General features: G+C 53.5%; 1 protein-coding gene and 1 non-coding gene across 2 annotated transcripts; both read right to left on the bottom strand.

The window, feature by feature from the left end:
* On the bottom strand, positions 1–16,293 carry Bpifb1 (BPI fold containing family B member 1). Its single transcript, XM_042694648.1, has 15 exons — positions 16,179–16,293; positions 15,760–15,901; positions 15,174–15,281; positions 14,165–14,314; positions 13,698–13,779; positions 11,795–11,858; positions 9,773–9,858; positions 8,833–9,012; positions 8,022–8,075; positions 7,268–7,426; positions 6,146–6,213; positions 5,133–5,178; positions 4,207–4,270; positions 3,306–3,382; positions 1–96 (listed from the first exon to the last, which is right to left on the bottom strand). Exons 1-15 carry the CDS (start codon positions 16,291–16,293, stop codon positions 1–3), a joined length of 1,491 nt encoding a protein of 496 aa, XP_042550582.1.
* LOC122120579 lies at positions 1,431–1,615 on the bottom strand. Its single transcript, XR_006149744.1, has one exon. It is a non-coding gene; the product is annotated as a small nucleolar RNA SNORA33 (small nucleolar RNA).
* Positions 16,294–22,207: the final 5,914 nt, after the last annotated feature.

The raw sequence follows: 22,207 nt of genomic DNA, 5'->3' as shown, positions 1-22,207 counted from the left end.
TCAGAGGTAGCTCATGTTGGCTCTGATGTGCCCAAACACCACAGATTCAGAGGACTCTGAGTCCAGTCCCCAAGCCTGCAATGGCAGCGTGACTCCCTTGCGGGACAAAGCCATACTCAGACAAGGCAGAACCAAAGACAACTGTTTATTGACTACATGGAGGGATGGTCAGCCGAGCTGGCTCCCACACTCCCTGCTGGGACCCAGACGACCCTGGGTGGCCACCGTTCCGTCTTCACTGTGAGAGAAGATCTTAGAAAAAGGCTGGGGTGAGCACAAGGACGCCCTGGAACAGAAGAAGAGTCCTGCCTTGTTTTTTTTTCTTTTTTGGGTCCAGTCGTGGGGCCTGAACTCTGGGCCTGGGCGCTGTCCCTCAGCTCTTCAGCTCAAGGCTAGCGCTCTACCACTTGAGCCACAGCACCACTTCCAGCTTTCTTCTTTTTGCTTATGTGGTGCTGAGGAATCAAACCCAGGGCCTCAGGCATGCAAGGCAAGCGCTCTACCACTGAGCCACCTTCCCAGCCCTGAGTCCTGCCATGTTTTATGTTCATTTGTCCTCTACAAGGTGACCACTGCCACTGGTGATCACTCAGGAAAAAAATCTCAGAAGGGGCAGGGTGGAGGGTGGAACACAGGGCGCCTGGTCTGTTGTACAGAAGCATCTGCTGCAGTGGACCGGGCGAGAAAGCCTGCTGTCCTCAAGCTCAGTCCACACCAAGAAGTTTTAGAAAAGAAGTTTTATAAAACACAGATTTCCTAGCTGGGCACTGGTGGCTCACGCTTGTAATCCTAACTACTCAGGAGACTGAGATCTGAGGATCACAGTTCAAAGCCAGCCTGGGCATGTAAGTCCGTGAGACTCTTATCTCCAATGAATTACCAGAAAACCAGAAGTAATCTGTAGCTCAAGTGGTAGAGTGCTAGCCTTCAGCTGAGGAGCTCAGGGACAGTACCCAGGCCGAGTTCAAGCCCTACCATGACAAAAATAAATAAATAAATAAATAAAAATACAGATTTCCTGGCTGCCCCCATGGGAGCAGGGGGCTGATATTTCAACAAGGTTCTGGGATTTTCTTTTATTTCTTTTCTTTTTTTAATGAAAAGGTCACATGTGATTTATTACTGTTTTGAAGTTTCAATTCTCTTATCTTTGTTGGTTGTGGGGCTTGAACTCTGAGCCTGGGCGCTGTTCTTCAGTTCTTCAGCACAAGGCTAGCACTCTACCACTTGAGCCACAGCGCCACTTCCAGTTTTCTCGTTGTTTATTCGAGATAAGAGTTTCATGGACTTTCCTGCAGCTGGCTTTGAATCACGATCCTCAGATCTCAGCCTCCAAAGTATCTAGGATTACAGGAGTGAGGCACCAGCGTCCAGCTCATTTCAATTCTTAACACTGTTTATAATACTGATGTCTTACAAATATTTAAATTTGTTGTAGCCATTCTCAGGGGCCTTAATGACTTTGATTGTCCTTAAGGCTCATCTCATGGCACTACTATTGTCAGCTTTTTCTAAATCTCTCTCTCTCTCTGCATATATATATATATATATATATATATATGTATATGTATATATATATATGTATGTTTAGGTAAGCAGACTCACTGGCTGGCTGGTTTCATTTTTGGAACTAAGTACAATAGGAGGAATTTGTTAGATTCCTCAGGATTTTTATTATGAGTGTTATCAACATCTGGCAAAGGCTGCTGAGTGTCAAAGGCTCACACCTGCCATTCTATCTTCTCAGGAAGTTGAGATCTGAGGATTGTGGTTTGAAGCCAGTCTAGGCAGGTAAATTGGTGACTCTTATCTCCTATTAACCACCAGAAAGCTGGAAATGAAGCTGTGGTTCAAGTGGTAGAGCATTAGCCTTGAACAAAAAAGCTCAGTGCCGGGCTGGGAAGGTGGCTTAGTGGTAGAGCGCTTGCCTTGCATGCCTGAGGCCAGAAGTGGCGCTGTGGCTCAAGTGGTAGAGCGCTAGCCTTGAGCTGAAGAGCTGAGGGACAACGCCCAGGCCCAGAGTTCAGGTCCCATGACCGGACTCCAAAAAAAAAAAAGCTCAGTGCCCAGGACCTGAGTTCAAGCTTCAGGACTGACATAAGAAGGAAAAAAAAAAAAAAAGATTCAGCAAAGGAAAAGAACTGTGTAGTGAATTCCTGTCTTCTCATCACCCAGATTCTGCCTCAGCTTTTCTCCTGCCCATACTGGCTACTGCTATAGTCCGTCCTTCATCACCCCCAGTTCCCAAACACTAGATATTATAAAGCTACAGAAAGGAGATCAAGTTGGGTCTGGTGGCTCATGCTTGTAATCCTAGCTTCTCAGGAGGCTGAGGTCCGAGGATCATGGCTCAAAGCCAGCCTGGGCAGGAAAGTCCCGGAGACTTAATCTCCAATTAACCACAAAGAGATGGAAGTGGAGCTGTGGCTCAAGTCTTGAGCATAAAAGCTCAAGGATAGCACCCAGGCCCTGAGTTCAAGCCCTAGGACTGGCAAAGAAAAAGAGAGAAAGGAAAAAAGAGGCGGGGGGGGGGGAGGGAGGGAGAGAAGATTAGTGTACTGCTAGCTAAAATCAGACAAATAGAGCAAACTCAGAAATTGATTTGGAAATTGATCTGGAAAGAGATGCAGAAAGTGGATTTCAATCTGTGGCTTTCTCCAGGATGAAATGGCTCAGAAATGTGGGGTTCTGAGCAAATCAGGATGCAGAGGTGCTTCTGTGGTCCCAGGCTGACCTGGTCACAGAGGGTGGCAGGCAGGCGGGCAAGGTAGGAGAGGTGGGAGTGGAGCCTGAGATCTGCATATGCCTTGGAGGCTCAGATCTTGGAATAGTAAACAACCATGCCTCAGGGCCTTTGCACTTGATGCCCCTTTCTGGACACTTCTAGCTACCCGCAGGGCTTATTCCCCTGCCACCTCAGGTGTCAGCCAGATATCAGCTCTTCATAGAAGCCTTCCCTGACCACCCTTCTTCACCATCAGTCACTCTTCTGAGCTTGCTTTACTTTCCTTGTCATGCTATACATTCATGGGCTTACATATCTGCTAGAATTTAGGCTCTAAAGAGTGTCTTCTGTTGTTCATTTCTGGGGTCTCAAGCACCTGGAGCCGTGCTTGGCTCATGAGCCAAGCCTTCAGCAAAGCCTTACTGAATGAAGAGCATCAATGAATGATGGGGACCGTGGGATGGAGCCTCCATTGCAGGTGAGAAGGGGAGAGACTTGGGACTTGCTCAAGGACTGGAACTCAGGGCACACGTCTCAGCCGAGGCAGGCTAACTGTTCAAGCCCACTCCCCCCAACTCACCTGGAACACGGACCACGAGGCCATGTCGTATCCCAAGGTCTTCACTATTGGCATTGGGATCCCATGTCTTAATTTTCCTGAAATAGCAAATATGGTGAGAGATGGGAGGGCCTGGGGAGAGGAGGCTGGGCGGGAGCAGGCAGGCTGGCCCAGTGGCGCTGTGGCTCAAGTGGTAGAGTGCTAGTGTTGAGCTGAAGAGCTGAGGGACAGCGCCCAGGCCCAGAGTTCAGGCCCCACAACCGGACCTCCCTCCCCCGCCCTGCAAAAAAAAAAAAAAAAAAGTGCTGCTAAAGCTGGTACTGGTGGCTCAGGCCTATAATCCTAGCTACTCAGGAGGCTGAGGTCTGAGGATGGTGGTTTAAAACCAGCCTGGGCAGAAAAATCTCCATGAGACTCCATGAGACTCTTATCTCCAATTAACCACTCAAAATCTGGAAGTAGAACTGTGGCTCAAAGTGGTAGGGTGCTAGTCTTGAGCAAAAGAGCCCAGGGACAGTGCCCAGGTCCTGAATTCAAGCCCGACAACTGACAAAAAAAGTGCTGCTGGCATAGATTCCCCCCTTCCCATCCCCTTGCACATGTAGCCTGTCACATGTCTGAAGGACTTAATTCTCCACATCCCAGATGGAGAAACTAAGGCTCAGGAGGAGAGGGCAGCTTGTCCAAGGCCAGGCAAGAGGGGCTGGGGCTGGGAACTCAGTCTGCCTGAGGCTCTTCTAGGGTCTGTTTGCACCTGGCCCTGCTTGGCTGGGGCCCCTGCTGCCCTACATGCTATAAGTGTGGAGCTGCGTGGGGAGGGCACTTCTTGATGGTGATCTTCCCTGGGTGGGGAAGTGGGAAGGAAAGAATGATGAGCTGCAGGCAGAAGAGGCAGCGCAGGGGGAGGGACACTGGTACCCACCATTCTCATTGGACAGCAGCGTAGCGCTGAGGACCTTGGTGAGGACACTCTTCAGGATGTCCGTCTGTGTGGAAGAAGATCATTGTCTAGCTGAGTTCCAGGGCCACCCAGCCATCATGGGCCTGGCCTAGAGCTACCAGGGGTCCTGGGGACCAGACACCTGGGGAGAGGCAGGGACTCAGGTGCCCTGGGGGGGTACCCTGCAGGTCACCCCACTCTAAGGGGCTGCCCTCTGTTCCAGCCCTCTGGTGTGCCTGCCCAGAGGGGATCTGCCCTGTGCCTGCCACCCCTGAGTTGCTCACACCCAGTAGAAGCCAGGGGTCCTGGTTTTGGAAACCATCTCGTTTTCCTATATGCATTTACCAAACCCCAGAAAGACCAAAGGAAACCTGGCTGAAGATGGCACTCGGGCTGGAGGCAATATCTAGTTCAGTCTGGGGGCTGGGGAAAACTGAGGATCAGGGGTCAAGGCTGGCTGTTCAGGCTCACAGAGGAAGCCTCACATGAGCAAATGCATGGTGAATGGAGCCTTTGCCTTATTATTATTATTATTTTATTATTATTATTATTATGCTGGTCCTGGGGCTTGAGCTCAGGGTCTGGGCGCTGCCCCTGAGCTCTTTTGCTCAAGGCTATTACTTTACCACTTTGAGTCACAGCTCTATTTCCAGTTTTTTGGTGGTTAATTGGAGGAGATAAGAGTCTTATGGGGACGTTTCAGCCTGGGCTGACTTTGAACCTGGATCCTCAGATCTCAGCCTCCTGAGTAGCTAGGATTACAGGCATGAGCCACTAGTGTCCGGTCTGCCTTTGCCTTTTTATAGGAGGCTGGACTTTGTGGGATGGAAGCAGATCTTGGCCTGTAGCTCTATGCCGAAGGGGCCATGCCAGCTGCACCCCCCCTCCCCATGTTTGTTAACACTTACATTGAACAAATTGATATCAGAGATCATCAGGTGTATCCGATTGCAACTGTAACAGAAGATACCATGAGAATGGCCACTTGGAGTCCGGTCCTTTTTCTGACCACTGTTGAGCATCTACTGTATACCAGGCACAGCACAAGCCCATGCCCTTGCCTCCCCGAGCTTATCTTCAAGTTGGGATAGTGGCTTAAAGAACAGACAAGTCTTCCCTGGGAGTAATGACAGGTGAGCTAGAGAGTCAAGTCCCTGGCCCCTTTGAGCAATACTAGCGTTTGCACTCAGGGGTTTACACTTTACCTCTTAAGCCCGTTCCCAACACTTTTTGCTTTAGTTATTTTTCGTGTAGAGTCCTGCCTTATTGCATGGAATAGCCTGGGACTGCAACCTTCCTACCTACGCCTCCCATGTAGTTGGGATTCCAGCTGTGTGCTACCAGTGCCTGGTTTGTTTATGGAGATGGCTCTTAACTTTTTTTTTTTGACCAGGCTAGCCTTCAACTTTGATCCTCCTGGTGTCTGCTCCTGTGTAGCTGAGATTATATATATGAGCCATCACATCTGTCTGAGCCAGACCCCTTCTAAGGGGGGGTAGGAAGGGGGGAGCTTTGATGCACAGATCAATTTTTTTTTGTAGGAATATTAGCCCAGGACAGTCAGTCTGAGTTTTAGGTTTACAAGTAATTTATATCTTAACTACAGACAGCACTTCTGTGCTGGCATCTATGGGTCTGGTGTCTGGGGTTGCTGCTGTCTTGGAAGTATCTAGAATGGGCTGCCCAAAGCCCTAGCAATGGTGGTAAGTAGGCCGTTCCTGTGGCTGGGGTTGGCCTCCCCTGAGACTCTCCTTCCCTGTCTCTTGCATTCCTCACTGGTGGGACAGTCCAGGCAAGGCAGCCTTCTGACCATCCTGGATCAACCCTTACCTGATGTCCACTTACTAGGTGTTTACCAAAACCCATACTCCCAGGCCAGCATTCTCTTGCTTGGAGATTTGTACAGTGATTCACATGTTACCTGAGGTCATTAAAGTTGAGTATAAGTCGGTCATCTTCAGCATAAAACTGAGCTTCTGAACTGGCTTCCTGCAACGAGAAGCTGGGTTCCATTTCTTTGGAGAGAAGGCATTGGATGTGGGGTGAGGGTCGTGCAAAGAGATTCAGGGGTCAGGGGCACCTGGTGTGACCTCATCTACTAGTTCTGTGATCTTGGGGACACTTTTGTCTTTTCTGGGCTTCACTTTCAGCCTTTCGTAAGTGGATCCGACTCCTACTCGATTGAAACAGAAGACATGCTGAGGGGCCGGTGCAGCCAGTGTTCATGGCACAACTGCGGGTCCTGTCATCGCCCTACTGTCTGGGAGGAAGGAGGGCAGGCCTGGCAGGCCTCTGCTGGACAGAAGCCATGGTGGGTGTTACAGGAAGTCCAAAAGCGAAAGCCAGGTGCCCCATGAATCCATGCATCAACCTGACTTCTGGGCAGTGTGCACCAGGCTCCAGATCCTGCGGACAACTTGTATTACAGTGCCTCCCACTGGCCATGGAGGGGCCACCCTGACAGTCCTTTCCCTGAGGGCTAGAAACAGCCTAGCCTTTATGGAAGGAGGCCAAGGAAGAGGCCCTCCAAGGGGTTCCATTGCATCTGACTGAGAAAGGTATGCAGTGGAAATGTGCAGCGGGCAACCTGCACTGCTGTACACAGAGAGCCAGCTGTAAGGCAGTAGCTACCTGAGCCTCCTACTCACCACCAGATCCTGCCCAGACTCTGTGGTAAATCCTGGATGGCTTACTTGGTGCCCTCTGAGTGTCCTGCCTCATCTCCAGTCAATTTTCACCCTTTGTAGTGGATGCTTTGGTACCCTGCTTAGTCCCCTTGGAGGTACTTTGTGTTGGGACCAACAGTTCACAGCCACCCTTCTCTGGGATGGAATGGTCCTGCCGTGAGGGGGTTGTTCTCCTGCTCCTTGGGGTCTCTTGGTGGCAGTGAACTGACTTATACTGTAGTGCAGGCTCCTACTCCAGACCAATCAAGTCACCAGGTCCGAGATGGGCCCCCAAAGCTCCAGACTCTCTGGGCCTCCCCTCTCCCCTGCGCAGGAGGCCTCAAGGTCGCTCCCAGGTCATAGGCCATGGAACTCACGATGCCTAGGGTGAAGAAGGGCCGGACGTCTTTGTTGCTGGCAAACACTTCCAGCGTGACCAGTTGGGCCATCTTGGCTCCAGTCTGGCTCAGAAAGACCTGGGGGCTGTTCTTCAAAACGATCTTCATGATCTGGGTAGGGCCCAGCAAACTTGCGGCCTGGAGAAAGACAAGGGACTGGGCATGCTCACTGTGGCCCCCTGAGCCTGGCTTCTTCTTTGAAGATCCTCCCTTGTGTACATCACACACACACACACACACACACACACACACAGAGTAGCCGTGGCCTCCCACCGCTCCCCGCTTTCTGTCTGGAGTACCCTCCCCTTCACAGATGTGCCTCTCTGGCCACTGCACCAAGGGTAGGCTGCCAGGGAAGCCCTGCTCACCCCCAGCTCCTGTCCTCTGTCACCATACTTGTAATAAAACACTGTGCTTGTGATGGTTCCCTTCGAATACCTCTGCTTGAAATTCCCAAGTGGCCAGGGACCTGGTCTATCATCCCTGTGCCAGCTCTGCCCCCTCCCGCCCCCCAGAGCCCTAGGTGCATAGCTCAGCTTGTGCCCAGTCCAGTGTGCCTTGGCCATCCATGCCCAGCCCTGTCTGTCCCGCCCTGTCCACATGCCCCGCCCACACAGCCCTGCCCACACACCATACCCTGCCCATGCCCTGCCCCACCCACACCAACCCCCACACACCCCTGGCCCACCCCACGTCCTGCCCATGTCCCGCCCAGCGCTGGGCACTTGCCCACCGTTTTGTTGAAGGTCTCAATGCTCATCTTCAGCTCACGGGCCAGTTCAGGAAGCTGAGGGCGGGAAGAAGCCAGAGCTGGTCAGCTGGGCGGGACACGGAGGGTCGTCTCCTAGCCTCATCACGAGGACTCCAGAAGCACTGACGGACTCTAGGGTCCAGGCTATCTGTGTCATGGGTGGTGAAACAGCTCCTAGGACAGTCTTGTGGCCTGGGGCCCACAGTGGGCTTCTGCTGTCGATGATGGGTCTGCAGCTACTCTGTTCCCAGAGAACATCTAGCAGGGACTGCAGTCAGGACTGTGGCTGCGCTGGTCACATCCCAGTCCCTGAGCCAGAGCTCAAATCCTCAAGGACCTAGCCCCTGAAGCGCTACCACCTCCAGTAACTTCCAGCCAGACTTTCCCTCTCATGGCCTCCAGCTTGAAGGAAGGAGACTGATCGGCTAGTGATGTCTGCCTGGGGTGTCAGTGTGGCGAGCAGAGACTCACCATCCCACCTGGATCACTCACTCTGGAGCTAGGATAGAGGCCCTCGGCTCCCTGGGCTCTTTCATAAGGAAATGGTAGGTTCTGCAGGACAGAACCAGGCCAGAGCTGGAGGTCACAGGGCTGTTTTCAGCTTGCCAGTGCAATATAGGTACAAGGGCTTTTGGGGGAATAAGGGGCAGGTGTGTCAATTGAGGAAAGCAGGAAGTTTCTGCCAGAGGCCTGGCAACCTTGGGTTTCCCCCTGGACTCCCCCTGGATGCAGCCTCCATCCCTCCATCCTCCATCTTTCCAGCCTCCACCCTCCATCCCTTGGTAAGGCTTACCACGAAGTCCAGCAGGACCACCAGCTCTTCTGGAAAGAGTATGGCAGCCACTACTTCGCTCACCACATCCTCCCTAATGATGAGGCTGAAAGGAGCTCTGTGCTGGGTGGGCAGTGCCAGGGAGGTATCAGAGTTATTGAACCACTTGGTCACCTTGGCCTTTGAGTCCAGCAACTTAGCCTGAGAAGACAGAGCAGGGTGTGGCTGGGGAAATATTACCTCCACAGTTTGCCCAGCAGCTCCCTAGCAGGGACCCGCAGCACAGAGGTGCGACTGTGTCCCCGGGAGCTCCTGTGATGAGTTGAGAGTCAGGACCTTCAAGAGGCAATTCACTGATGCTGTCGATGAAGATTGTTATAGTAGGAGCAATGAATTACTGCTGGAGTGGGTTTTAGGTGGCTGACACCTATAATCCTACTTAGGAAGCTGAGGTTGAGAGGATCACTGTTCTGCATGGGTGGGCATTTCACTAGACTCTAAATAACCAGCAGAAAACACCTGTAGGCAGGGCTCGGCCGTCAGAGGGCTTGCTTAGCAGGCTCTCAAAAGAGTTCAGGCCTCTGTTGTCCTGCTTTTGCCTGTTCTTGTTCTTCCATCTTCTACCATGGGGGGCAGCAAGAAAACTCTATGCACTGGTAAGCATCTGTTGTTTGTATGCTATTCAGCCTCAGGTACTTTGGTGTAGTGGTACAACCTGTTTCCCCGCCCCCCTTTTTGCATTAATTGTCAGGAAGCTTAGCCTGGGATTCAGAACAACTCCACTTGAATCTCAGGTTGCACCTGCTGGCTTTTCTCTCTCCAGATGCATGGGGTATGCTCAGCCCATGTATGCTCTGATTTTGCGGGAAGGGGGCATGGTTTTCTGCACGGTGTCTGGGTCTAGGAGGGTGGAGGAAAGCAATCATTCCTCCACTTTGTCTGGAGGTTCTGGGACACTCACCTGCAGGTTGAGCTGGATGCTACTGCCCGTGATGGCAGGAGACAGTAGGTCAAATCTCAGCAATCCAGGGCTGAGGAAAATGGGTGCTGTTGGGCGGGGGGGGGGGGGGAGAGAAATGTCTATGAGGTGGGCAGCTAGTGCTGGGGGTGTGGTATTGGGGGGCAGGGAGGTTGGTGCTGATGGTGATTGGTCTGGTGGTGAATGTACCAAGCACCAGGCACTAAGCCTTTCACTCTGACTCTCTGTTCATGGGAAAGGACCTGTCCAAGGTCTTAATGTGAAATTTGAACTATCCCACGTCAAAACTGGACTGTCATTTGTTACTGTCTCTCCCCCACTTCACTGTCACCTGCTGCCCCAAGTAGGCAGGCATAGGCTTGAACACCTACTTAGTGCACACACTTGTGTTGGCCTGGCAATTCCCCACTTGGCCACCAGGTGGCGATGGCTCTCCATCTGCCTGTCAATGGATGAGCAGGGTGGGCTGCTTTAACCCTGACCCTGACTCTGGGAACAGAGCTAATAGAACTTGGCACTGGTTAGAGTCCCAGTGACATTGGCTGGTCTCGTCCTGCCTTCAAATGCAATTCTTTCCCTCCCTCCACCTGCCTCTCTTTCTCTCTCTGTTTTCATTTTCTTTCTTTCTTTTTTTTTTTTTTTGTTGGTTGTGGGGCTTGAACTCTGGGCCTGGGCACTGTCCCTCAGCTCTTCAGCTCAAGGACATGCTCTACCCCTTGAGCCACAAGGCCTCTTCTAGTTTTCTGAGTGGTTTGTTGGAGATAAGATTCTCACGGATATTCCTGCCCAGGCTGGCTTTGAATGGAGATTCTCAGATCTCAGCCTCCTGAGTAGCTAAGATTACAGGTGTGAGCCACCGGAGCCTGCTTCTCTGTTTTCTTTCTGTGTTAGATGCTTATGTATGCCGGACAAATGAGCTCCACCCTCAGCCCCAGATTTCTTAGCTAAACACGGGTGTAATCGCCAGTCCTGGCCCAGGCTGAGCACTCTTGCTAGCAATGGCCAAATTGGAATCACAGCCCCTTGAACTGGAAGAAATGATTTCCCACCTTCCCAACCATGAACTTCCTCTATGAGTGCAGACAGAGGACTTCACTGTTCTGAGCCCCAGCTGCCTTGTGTATGTGAGGCTGGACAGTGACCACAACACATGGACAGAGGAGTCAGTGAGATACAGGCCATATTGCCTCAGCCCAAGACCTCGGCCTCTGCACCCGCTCTGGGGCTTGGTGATCGTTCATCCACCTTCCTCTTCCACTCTCTGACTGCCCTTTGAGTGGCCTCTTCAGTGCCTCAATCAGCAAATGGTAGAATTTTCTCCTTCCCTGTCCATTCCCACGCTAAAGGCACCAGGCATGGATGATTGACCAGGTAGGAGCAGAAGCTGGTGTCCTCCTGTCTCTGGTGACTTCCTTCCTGGACACAGGTCCCATCTCTGTCCTTTCCTCTCTTCTCTCATAGTGCACAGAGATTGCCCACCATGTCATCCACCCATCTATCCATCCATCCATCCATCCACCCATCTATCCATCCATTCATCCATCCACCCATCCACCCATCCATCCATCCATCCATCCATCCATCCATCCATCCATCCATCCATCCATCCATCCAGCCTGCCTCATGAGTAAACTTTCCTCAGCCTGGCAGGATACCTGCTATGTGTCTGGAACTTTCCCCTAAACTTTTACTCCTCTTTAACAACCCTTTGGGTTAGGAATGCATAAGCCCCCTTTTACAACTGAGGAAACTGAGACTAGGAGGTGACCTTCTTAACGGAGCAATGTAGCAACAGAGCTGCTGGCCTCATCTAAAACCTTGCATGAAGCCACAGTCATGGCGGCTGTCCTGTTCTGGGAAGGGATCAGCCCATGCTCATGCACCTGCTGCAGAGTTAGTTGCTTGGGCTTGAGTGGGAGCCTCCAGTTGGAGGCAGGGCCTAACTGCAGTTAAGGAAAAGGGGTAAGGGTGTGTGCTGGGGTGGGGGTGGGGCAGTGCACTTACCCTTCACCAGCTTCAGGAAGTCTGCATACATGCCATCGAATGCAGTCTGGATCACAGGGCACAGCTGCAATGCACAAACCCAGGGCTCCATGAGTGATGTGTCAGCCCCAGCTTCACACCAACCTGTGCCTGGCCACCTCTGCCCAGGGCCAGCCAGGTGTCCCTCCATGGGGGCTGAGTATGTTCACTTTCCACCTAACCCCCCCTCCCCCCAGCCAGCACCACAGCTCCTAGTGCCGCTGGGACCTTATGCAAGAGTTTGTCCCTTGCCCCATGCCTAGGGTGTGCCTGGCCTGCCAGCTGCCCTGGCCATCATGCCCCTTGTCTTGCTCACAGAGCCCATGTTTTCCATATAGGAAGCGGAGACCCCACCTCTTCATGCCATGAGTCTGCTGGAACAGTAGGCAAGCAGCCTGACCCCTCCCCCAGGCTCCGGACTGGCTGTTTGTGTCCTGGGTGAGAGTCTAGCCCCAGGATTCCTCCTGCCTCCTGGTCCCTTGCACTTCCTCTCCCCAGTATTGCTGCTGCATCTCAGCAGATGTTTGGAGACATTTTTAGTTATAACAATGTGTGTGGGGGTGGAGCCTAGTAGAGAGAGGGCAGGGGTGCTGTTAAACACCCCATACCACGTTAGCAGTACCTGGCAGAGAAACCGTGGCCTCACCCACTCTGAGGAGGAAGAGAGTGAACATTTGCCTTGCTTTATCAGGGGGACCCTGAAAAAGCCTCATTCTCTCCTCCAAGGCAGTCTGCTGGCCCAGGGCCCAGTGCCCAGATTGTTGAGGTCATTGGGCTTTAGTGGAAGGATCTCCAGGGGACCATGATGCTCCTTAGGCACCATGATGCATTTCCAAGGAACTTTTTCTGTAAGGAAACAGTCCCTGCTCCTACCTGCTGTCCCAACCCAGAACCCAGGGAGGCTGGAGGATCAGGGACTCCCAGCATGCACTGCTGGGGGACCACCTACTCCCCCCTCCCACAACTCTCCATTCTTTATCTCTAACTGACTCCCACAGGAGCTGCCCCTCCCCTGCCCACCCCAGACACCCAGGTCCCACCAGCCCCTTTCCATCCGCCAGACAGAATGGTCAACGTATTCTGAGGGGTCTCAGGGTTGACCCAATGCTTTCCACAGAAAAGAACATCTGCATTTTCCAATCGAGTTCCTGCCAGATGCCAGCTTCACCCTTACACTGCGCCCTGCGGTTCCCTTCCTGCCAAACAAAATATTCCTGTGACCACGAACCCAGTCCAGAGATCCATGACCAGACCATGATGACGGTGGAATGCGTGGCCTCCATCCTCCCGCTGAACACAAACTATAAAGAGCTTGCCCTTTAAAAAATAACTGCAGTAGGACTTGGAGAGTTGGCGGGCCTAGAACCCACACCCAGATTGGTGAAAGACAGTGGCTTGTTGATGCTAGTTTGTTGAGCCCATTTGTAGGGATAAATTGTTTAAAAACAAAACCAAACGTTTTAAAAGGAATTTCTGAGCTGGCTGCTAAACCTAGATGTTACTAGAAATTAAATTTATAGTATGATTTATAGATAAGTTTACATTTGAAAGAGCTCACAGTATAGATGAATTTAGTAAACCTTGAACACTCATGGCTAACATTATTTTGCTGTATTTTACTATTATATCTGTTGGTGTGCCCGCACCATGGTGGCCTTCCTCCCTCTCAGCCCCTGCAGAGACAATCGTTGAGAATTTATCAGGCCTTCCTGCTGGCTTTTGGCAGTTTCATCCCCTTGAAATCAACGGTGCAATCCATGGCTCTTGGCTAGGTGGCCGGAATTAGCCCCAATATCCCATCCCATCCCTTAGCATCTGCTTGTAGTTTCACTGCCACCCAGCAGGGGGCGCATACTCCACAGGCCAGAGGCTGGATTCCACTCACCTCCTCTTTCACCATCTGGGGCAGGGCTGGTACCAGGAGGTTTATGACCTTGTCTGCTAAGGAGTTGACCAGGAAGGACAGCCTGTAGGAGAGGAGAATGGGGGAGACAGGCAGGGTCAGAGAAGATCACCCCACACCGGCTTTGCGGAGGTGGAAAGATCTTATCCAGGTCACACAGGCTGTTAGACCGTAAACAAGGGATAGATACAGTGTTGGGGTTCTGGGGAGCAGGGGCTGGGTGAAGAGACTGTGTTTGCTGAGCTCTAAAGCCTTTGGTTTTTAAATTTTAAATCTGCTGTTATTACGAAGGTGATGTACAAAGGGGTGACAGTTACGGAAGTCAGGTAAAGAGTCCATTTGCTTTTGGAGTCTTTGTTTTTACCTTGGCCACCTGCCTGCCCAGGACCTCCTGAGGGTCGTTTGCACCTGCGAGGGCAAAGGCCGGAGGAGGGCGTGGCCGGACTCACTTGTTCAGCAGGCTGATGCGCAGGCTGCTCTGACTGCTGAGGCAGTCTCTGAGGACCAGGCGGTGGGGGCCGTCAGGGCTGCTCTGCACCCCGATGAAGGCTTGGGCCTCGGTCTCCATGTGGAACTCCACGATGGTCTTCACCAGCGGCCTGCGGGCGGCGGCAAGGGCATCGTCACGCCCAGGTCGGAGCCAACCCGCGGGGCACAGGTCCTCCTGCTCCTCCCCATCTCACAGACTCCATCCTGCCTCCCCTCAGCCCCTCTCCCCATTTAACTCCTTTCCATACACTGACAGCTTCTGAACTTGACCCCACTGCCTCCCCCAAGTCTCCAAACTTGGGGTTCTCATGGCCTTGCTTGCTGGTTTTTCTGGATAGGTGCAGGCACAAGCCTTAAAACTATCCTTGATTCTCTTCTCCCTCTCTCTCTCTGTCTCTCTTTGTCTGTCTCTCTGTCTCTCTCTGTCTCTGTCCGTCTGTCTGTCTGTCTGTCTGTCTCTCTCTCTCTCTCTCTCACACACACACACACACACACACTCCAGTGATCCCTATCTGCTTCCAAAATACATCTAGACTAGTCACTTTTCTTCAAACCCTCAAACCCTCGTATCTAGGCCATCATCTTTCCCAAGCTAAACATCTTCAACCTTAAAGGCTTGATGGCCTCCCTGCCTCCACCATTGCTCCCCTCAGCAACTAATAGGAGGCTTTGAAAAGGCTGATCCACATCCTGCTCTCCTCCCACTCAGACTCACACCTGACTTTGTAAAGGCCAACTCCCACCCGGCCTGCAAGGCCTTAGCTTGCTGACTTCCTCTCCTATCACTCTATCTCCTCCCTACTTTTTTGTCATTCTTTAAGCTTGGCAAGTGTACCCCTGCCCCAGTGCCTTTACACTTGCTCATCTCTCTGCTTAGGAACCCCACCACCACCCCCAGATACTTACATGGAGGGAAGGGAGTGAGTGGGTGCGCTGCCAGACCCTCTGTGCCTGACTGGGAGGACTTACGTGTTGAATCCCGCCACCATGTCCAGGGGGATCCTGACCACCAGTTCCTGGTCTTTGACAGTGGGCTGCACTTGCAGCTGGAGGATGCTCGCAGAGGTCACCCTCAGCCTGGGTGGGATTTGGGGAAGATGAGAATCAGACACCAGGCTCAGCCTGTTCTCATTCTGTCCTTCCTGTCCCCTTCCTTAGGGGCCTGCTGGCCATTGACCCCCTTTGAGCGTGGCCCTGCCCTGTCCCTCCCCTCCACCCCCAGCTGACAAACTACGTTGGTTCCTTGGCTTTTATGGAGGTGAACTGAGCTCCTGGGCTGACTCTTGAGACCCTCCCTCTCCCAGGTGGGCCTCTCTGCCTAGAGTACGTTTTCTTCCTCTCTGTTTGGCTGAGCCCAGGCCACCTTCCTCTGTGGCTTCCCTCCTAGGGCTCTGGTGTCTGTGGTCATCATCTGAGCTTCTCAGGGGAGGGGCTTAGTCCATCTGTTCTTCATGGTGATCAGTGACTGGTGTGTGCTGACTGACCACCAATCACACGCACTGGGCCTGGACAGAGGGGTGGTCACATGGCGGAGGCCCGAGTCCACGCTACTCACCAGATGATGTGCTTCAGGACGGAGCTGACCAGGCTGCCCAGGAGGGGAATGCCTCCGCTGGGCTCCTGCCTCATGGCGCTCAGCAGGGGCAGCTTATGGAGGATGGTCGTGGCACCCTGGTCCTTCAGTTGCTCAGTCAGCACTGGATGCAGATCCAGGAATTAGGGGCCAGGGGGAAGGCAGGGAGGATGGCCTGGTGTGTGTGTGTGTGTGTGTGTGTGTGTGTGTGTGTGTGTAGGGCAATGTCGCAGGCCACGGACCCCAGGGAGAGTTTGGGGGCTTAGGGAATTTAGAAGGGGTTGTGGCATTGTGGGCTCTGAGGTTGTCTCCTCATGTCCCACCCAAGTCCCCCAGCATCAGTGAGTCCCCGTCTCTCTGAGGGATGCGTGATGGTGGTGATACCTGGGGCCCAGGCTTACTCTCATTGATGACCTCTGGGCCCAGGGTGAGCACCGCAGGCGGGGCAGAGGTGACTGGGACCAATTTGGCTCCCAGAAAGGCACTGAGGCAGGTGAAGACCCACAGGCTGGTCATCTTCTGGGTGCTGGTGAGCAGCTGGTGGCCGGTGGCAGAGCCTAGAGTGAACACAGAGGGTTTGGCTAGCGGGGCGTGGAGACTCAGGGCAGGCCTACCATGCCTGCTGCCTGGGCTTGGCATCCGGCAGGGGTCATTTCATGCAGGGCCCGGGGGCAGGACCTGGTGCTGTGGTCCCAGACCCCAAGCTTAGCCTCTCTATGCCTCCATGTTCTCTGACTGCTGGGAAGAGTAATTACTATCATGTCATAGACTGATGTTGACAGGGAGTTGGAATCTAGAAAGCATTTAGCATGGTGCCTTTTACGTATACCTCTGCACTAGACTTGAAAGCCTCTTCTGCCAGGCCTGTAATCCTGGCTACTCCGGAGGCTGAGATCGGAGGAGTAAGGTTCAAAGCCACCCCAGGCAGGAAAATCCATGAGACTCTTATCTCCAATTAACCATCAAAAAGCTAGAGATGTGGCTGAAATGGTAGAGTGCCAGTCTTGAGTGATAAAGCTATGGGACAGTGCCCAGGGCCTGAGTTCATGCCCTAGTAGCTACATCAAACAAACAAAACAAAAGCATCTCCTTTCCAGCCTCAGACCCTTTCTCCCTCTTTGTCCCTTTCTGTTCTAGCCAGTCTCAGCTGCCTGAACAATTCTGTTTTCTCCCAAGTCCAGGCCTTTGCCTGGGCCCTCCCTGCTTCCTCCTTCCTGCAGTGCTATGGAGCTCCTATCTGGCCTTCAGAACCCCACCCACATTTTCACATCCTCTAAAGCTACTCCTCTCCTGCAGCCAGCCCTGGAAGCTCACTTGGAGGCATGCTGCCCTGGGCCTTGGGCAGGAAGGTTGGAATTAGGGGAGGTAGAATTTCAGTGAGAATCAACAGTGTGGATTGTTCACCTGATCGGCAATAGTCAGGGGTCTGGGGAGGGAACAGTGGCTTTGGAACCAGGGCACAGAGAATGAGAGAGGGGGAGGGAGAGGGAGAGAGAAGACTATGATAAGGAAGGAGGAGGAGGAGGAGGAAGAGGAGGAGGAGGAAGAGGAGGGAGAGGGGGAGGAGGAGGAGGAGGAGGAGGAAGAGGAAGAGGAGGAAGAAGGAGGAGGAAGAGGAGGAAGAAGGAGGAGGAAGAGGAGGAGGAAGACCAAAGAAGAGGGGAAGGGAGAGGAAGGGAGGAGAGGGGATTGAAGGAGAGGGGGTCCTGGCCTTCCATGTTCTGGGCCCCCCCCCGTCTATTCCTGAGCTATCCAGCTTATACCCGCTCTGCCTTCTACCCCCACAGAGAGCTTCTGCCCCAGGGAAGGGAAGGAAGACCCTGACCCAGACACGGGAGCCCTCGCCTGTTGGTTTCTTGTCATCAAGGCTACAAAAGCCTCGTGTCATTCTGTCTTCCAGACAAGCCTGTGCCTCAGGGTCTCTAACCATCCCTCAAACCTGGGCCTGGCCACCTGCAACATGGCATCCACCTCCTGTCCTCTGGCATCCGACGCTTTCCTTCCTCCTTGCCCAGCATCTTCTACTCAGCTTTTGTTTTTTTAAAATTTAAAAATGCTTTAATCACTGACATATTTCTCTCTTCCTCTTCTTCCTCCTCCTCTTCCTCCTCATTGTCTCCTCTCTCCCTCTCCCTCCCCCCTCTCTCATATTACTGTTCTTGTTTGTGTATGTGGTATCAAGGAATCGAACCCAGGGCCCTATGCATGCTAGTCAAGCACTCTACCACAAAGCCACATTCTCAGCCCCTTCTACTCAGCTTTGCAGCTTCTAGGTCACCTCCTCTAAGCTGCCTCTGACTGCCCTTCCCCTTCCAGTCCTGAGCCTTCTTCAGCACAGCAAGCGCACATGGAGCCCTTCCCCTGCCGCCCCCCAGCCCCAGACTTTGTTAAGCACCCCTGCCGTCTGCAGTCTGTGTCCACAGAGTGAGCTGAGGATCCTGGGATAAGTCTAGAAAAGCCCAGCCGCCCCCATCCTCATCACCGCTCTTCCAGGTGAGGAAGGGGCTGACACTGAGAGGTTCCAGCTACCCAAGGGACATGACTGGGGCTGAGCCCTGGCTGGGCCTTCCTGCCAGCCCATGTTCTAGGCACCCCTCCCCCCTGCTTTTACCTGGACACCCTGGAGCCCTGGGCCCACTTGAGTCCTCTCCTGGCCAATGGGTCTGCAGCCTGAGCCTTATATCCTGTGCACCCTAGCCCGGCGGGCGTCGTGTGGGTGGGGGCTGAGGCCTGAGGCCGGGCCTAGGTCTCCAAGGTAAATATTTGCAGCTGTTGGTGATCCAGAGCCCTTCCGGGAGGCAGTGAGACGCTAGCTTCCTGAGGCTTAGAGAAAGGAGGGTCCAGGCTGGCACGAGAGGGGGGAGGTACTCGGGCATCATGGCAGGGAGCTGGCCCAGGCGGCCTTGCACGGGCTCCATCTTGATAGTGCAGAAACCATGCCAGGTTTGCATTTAGAGCATTGGTGTGGTCTCATTCCCATTCAGGGTCAGTCCTTCTGTCTGTACCAGAGAGGGACCACCCTCCACAGTCAGTCAAGGGTCGAGCCAGTATCTGGAGCAGAAATCTGACTGCAAAACCCCTATGGGGCCATCTCCCCAGCTTGAAGGACACAGAGTGGCCCAGGACAAACTGAGTTCAAGTCCTGGCTCCACCGTTCTCACACGTGTGACTCTGGGCTTGGAATATAAGCTCCCTGAGCCTCAGCGTTCCCATCTGTGAAATGCGTGCATTGCTGGCCTTTCTCCTACAGGGCTGAGCTGAGTACCTTGCATGCAGAAGGTGGATCAGTAGCTGGGTGTGGCTCTGCTGTTGTCATGGTTACTGCTGGTGGTGGGACAAGCCTTGGGGAGAGGCCACATTAACCTTTTTTTTGTTTTCTTTTTTCTTGGTCATGGGGCTCCAACATAGGGCTTGGGTGCTGCCTTGAGTGTGTGTGTGTGTGTGTGTGTGTGTGTGTGTGTGTGTGTGTGTGTGTGTGTGTGTGTGTGTGTGTTACTCAAGGCTAGCACTCTACCACTTTGAGCCACAACTCCACTGCTGGTTTTCTGGTGATTAATTGGAGATCAGAGACTCTGGACTTTCCTGCCTGGGTCAGCTGTGAACTGTGATCTTCAGATCTCAGCCTCCTAAGTAGCTAGGACCAGTGCTTGGCCCTAACTTTTTTTTTTTTTTTGCCAGTGCTGGGGCTTGAACTCAGGGCCTGGGCACTGTCCCTCAGCTTCTTCTGCTCAAGGCTAGCATTCTACCACTTGAGCCACAGGACCACTTCCGGCTTCTTCTATTTATGTGGTACTGAGGAATTGAACCCAGGGCTTCTTACATGCTTGAGCACTCTACCACTAAGTCACATTCCCAGCCCCTGGCCCTCACTTTTTAGTCTCTTTAATTAACTTGGGAAAAAGAAGGCATGGCCTTGCTCACCCCCTTTCCCTCCACTCACCTCCATTAGTTAATTCCCTTTACAGAACTGGTTTGAATTTCCTTTCTGCCACTTTGCTGTGTATCTCTGGGCCACGGGCTTTGCCTCTCTGAGCTTCTCTGCTGAATGGGATGATGGCAGCAACTCCTCCCAGGCCACTGAGCGCCTGCCTGGGGACGCAGGCCCTCACGGGGCGCGCCTTCCATTCCCTCATTACATGGCACCATGCCACCATGTGCCTCTCTACCTCGTCCCCCCGGAACGGATGTCGTGGGTATTTGTAGGGTGAAAGAGTAATGAACCTGATCGTGAGCCCAGCCTCAGCCCCCACCGCTGCCTTGGCACAGGCCCAGGCTCAGTTAGCCACACACGCAGCCCGGCTTTACCAGGCATCTGATGCTCAGTGAGGACAGCATCAGGTCAAGATCATGGGGTATGGGGGGAGAGGGCTTGAACCCCGGCTAGTGCAGGGCACTCACCTGTCAATCTCCAGGGACCCCCAGGTTAGTGCTGGGGCTGGCAGGGACCCAAACCCTGTGCGACTTCAGTCTGCCAGCCAAGAACTGTGCTTTAGGGCTGGGGTAGCCACTGGGGAGTCCTGTCCCCACAGGGGCACAGGGGAGGGGCAGCTAGAGCCCGAAGATCACACGGGCCCCAGCCTCCTCTTCCTGGTGTGGTGGTGGTGGTGGGCACAGGGAAGGGTGCTGACCACTCTGCCATGTCTGCAGCTGCCTCAGCCCCTGAGGGAGATGATCGGAGCCAGATGGACTCTGGGAAGGACCCTGCCAGTGGCCAGCACCCTGGGCACACGTCCTGAGAGGCACACGCCCCCACCAGGCTTCCCTGCCCGCCATGCCCGCTGCCCATGTACAATGCCTCTCTGTGGAGTGCCAGAGCCTGTGCCAGGGGCCCGTGTCAGCCCCTGTGTCCTGCCTGACCCCTTCCCGAGCCCTCCCCCAAGCTCACTGAGGACAGAAGAGGCCAGACGAGGCCCCTGTGTCCAAAGACACAGCTCAGGCATCTCTCTGAGGCCCTGCCCCCCCCCCCCCCCCTGCAACGCAGGACCAGCAGAGAACTGCTACCACGCTGAATAATTCCTTCCTCTCCCTCCCTCCTTCCCCCTCTCCCTCCTTTCTTTTCCCTCCTTCTTCCCTCCCTCCCTGTATTCCTTTCTCTTTGTTTCTTTTTGTGCCAGCCCAGAGGCTTGAACTGAGGGCCTGGACACTGTCCCTGAGCTTTTGTGCTCAAGGCTAGTGCTCTCCCACTTGAGCCACAGCTCCACTTAACCACCACACAACCAGACATAGAGGTGTGGCTCAAGGTGTGGCAAAAATGCCAAATAACACGAGGCCTTAAGTTCAAGCCCCAGTTCCAGCTGCACACACACACACACACACACACACACACACACACACACACAATTATCCAGATTATGCCTCTCTCCAGCTTATTAAAACCCTTCACTGCTCATGTATGAAGTTAGTTGTACAAGACCCGGTCTGGCCAGCTGCTTTCATTCCCACTTCAGGGCCTTTGCACATGCTGAGCTGCCTTCTTCCCCCACACTGACTGCTTCTCACTTGCCTAGTCTCAGCTTCAGGTCCTTTCTTGGCCTTTCCTAACCTGACTATAGCAGCTCCCTTCACAGCACAGGTATGGCATCCTGCTAGCATGAGCTGGAAGCGGCCTGAAAACGCATGTGTATTCTGGGCGCAGGACTCTGCAGAAGCTGGCCACTGACACAGCTTGGACGGTCAGTGTAGGTAAGGGGTCAAGATCAGATGCACAGTGTGGCTCCCTTTAGCAGGATGGGGCAGGAGGAGTTGGGGGAGGAGGGGAGACGCCGATCCAGCTGGAGATGATAAGGGGGTTGAGGGGAAGGAAAGAGCTATAAACGCATTTTTGAGCTAGGGTTTCACTTTGTAGCCTATGCTGACCTTAAAGTCACACTCCTTCTGCCTCAACCTTCCTAGTGCTGGGATTACAGGCGTGAGCCGCCAGGCCCAGGCAGCGTGGGGGTTCTGCCTGCCCGGTGAGGAGTGCAGCGCAGAAAACTCGGTGTGGAAGTTGGAGAATGCTTCCATGAGTCAATTTGGCTCAGCTTAGAGCACAGAGAGTTTCCTGGCCTCCAGAGAGCTGGGAAATTCCCCTGCTCCCTTCCTCCTCCTGCCTAGGATGGAGAGGGAGAAGCAGGGGAGAGAGAGGGAGGAGGATGGAGAGGTATCCAGAGAGAGGTGAGGGAGCCCATGCTGTGCCAGGAAGCCAGGTAGGGGTGCAGACAGTGTCATTGTGAGGTCAAAGCCTGGGACAGAGCGGAGCCACCCCATTTTGTAGATCACCAAACTGCATCCCAGAGAGGAGGAAGTAGGGGATCATCACTCCTCCCCCACTTCCCAGATGAGTTGGGGTCCTGGAGAGGGCAGAGACTTCCTGGAGCAGGGGTCAGAACGTGACTTCCAGGTAGGCTCTGCTTCTCTGCCCAGCCTCTCCTGGGAAGATGATAGCCACACA

This window comes from Dipodomys spectabilis, unplaced genomic scaffold (assembly GCF_019054845.1).
Source record: "Dipodomys spectabilis isolate Male_0828 unplaced genomic scaffold, ASM1905484v1 ptg000175l, whole genome shotgun sequence".
Taxonomy (NCBI): Eukaryota; Metazoa; Chordata; class Mammalia; order Rodentia; family Heteromyidae; genus Dipodomys; species Dipodomys spectabilis.
The sequence above is the reverse complement of the archived record's forward strand: the minus strand, read 5'-3'. Positions and strand labels throughout refer to the sequence as shown.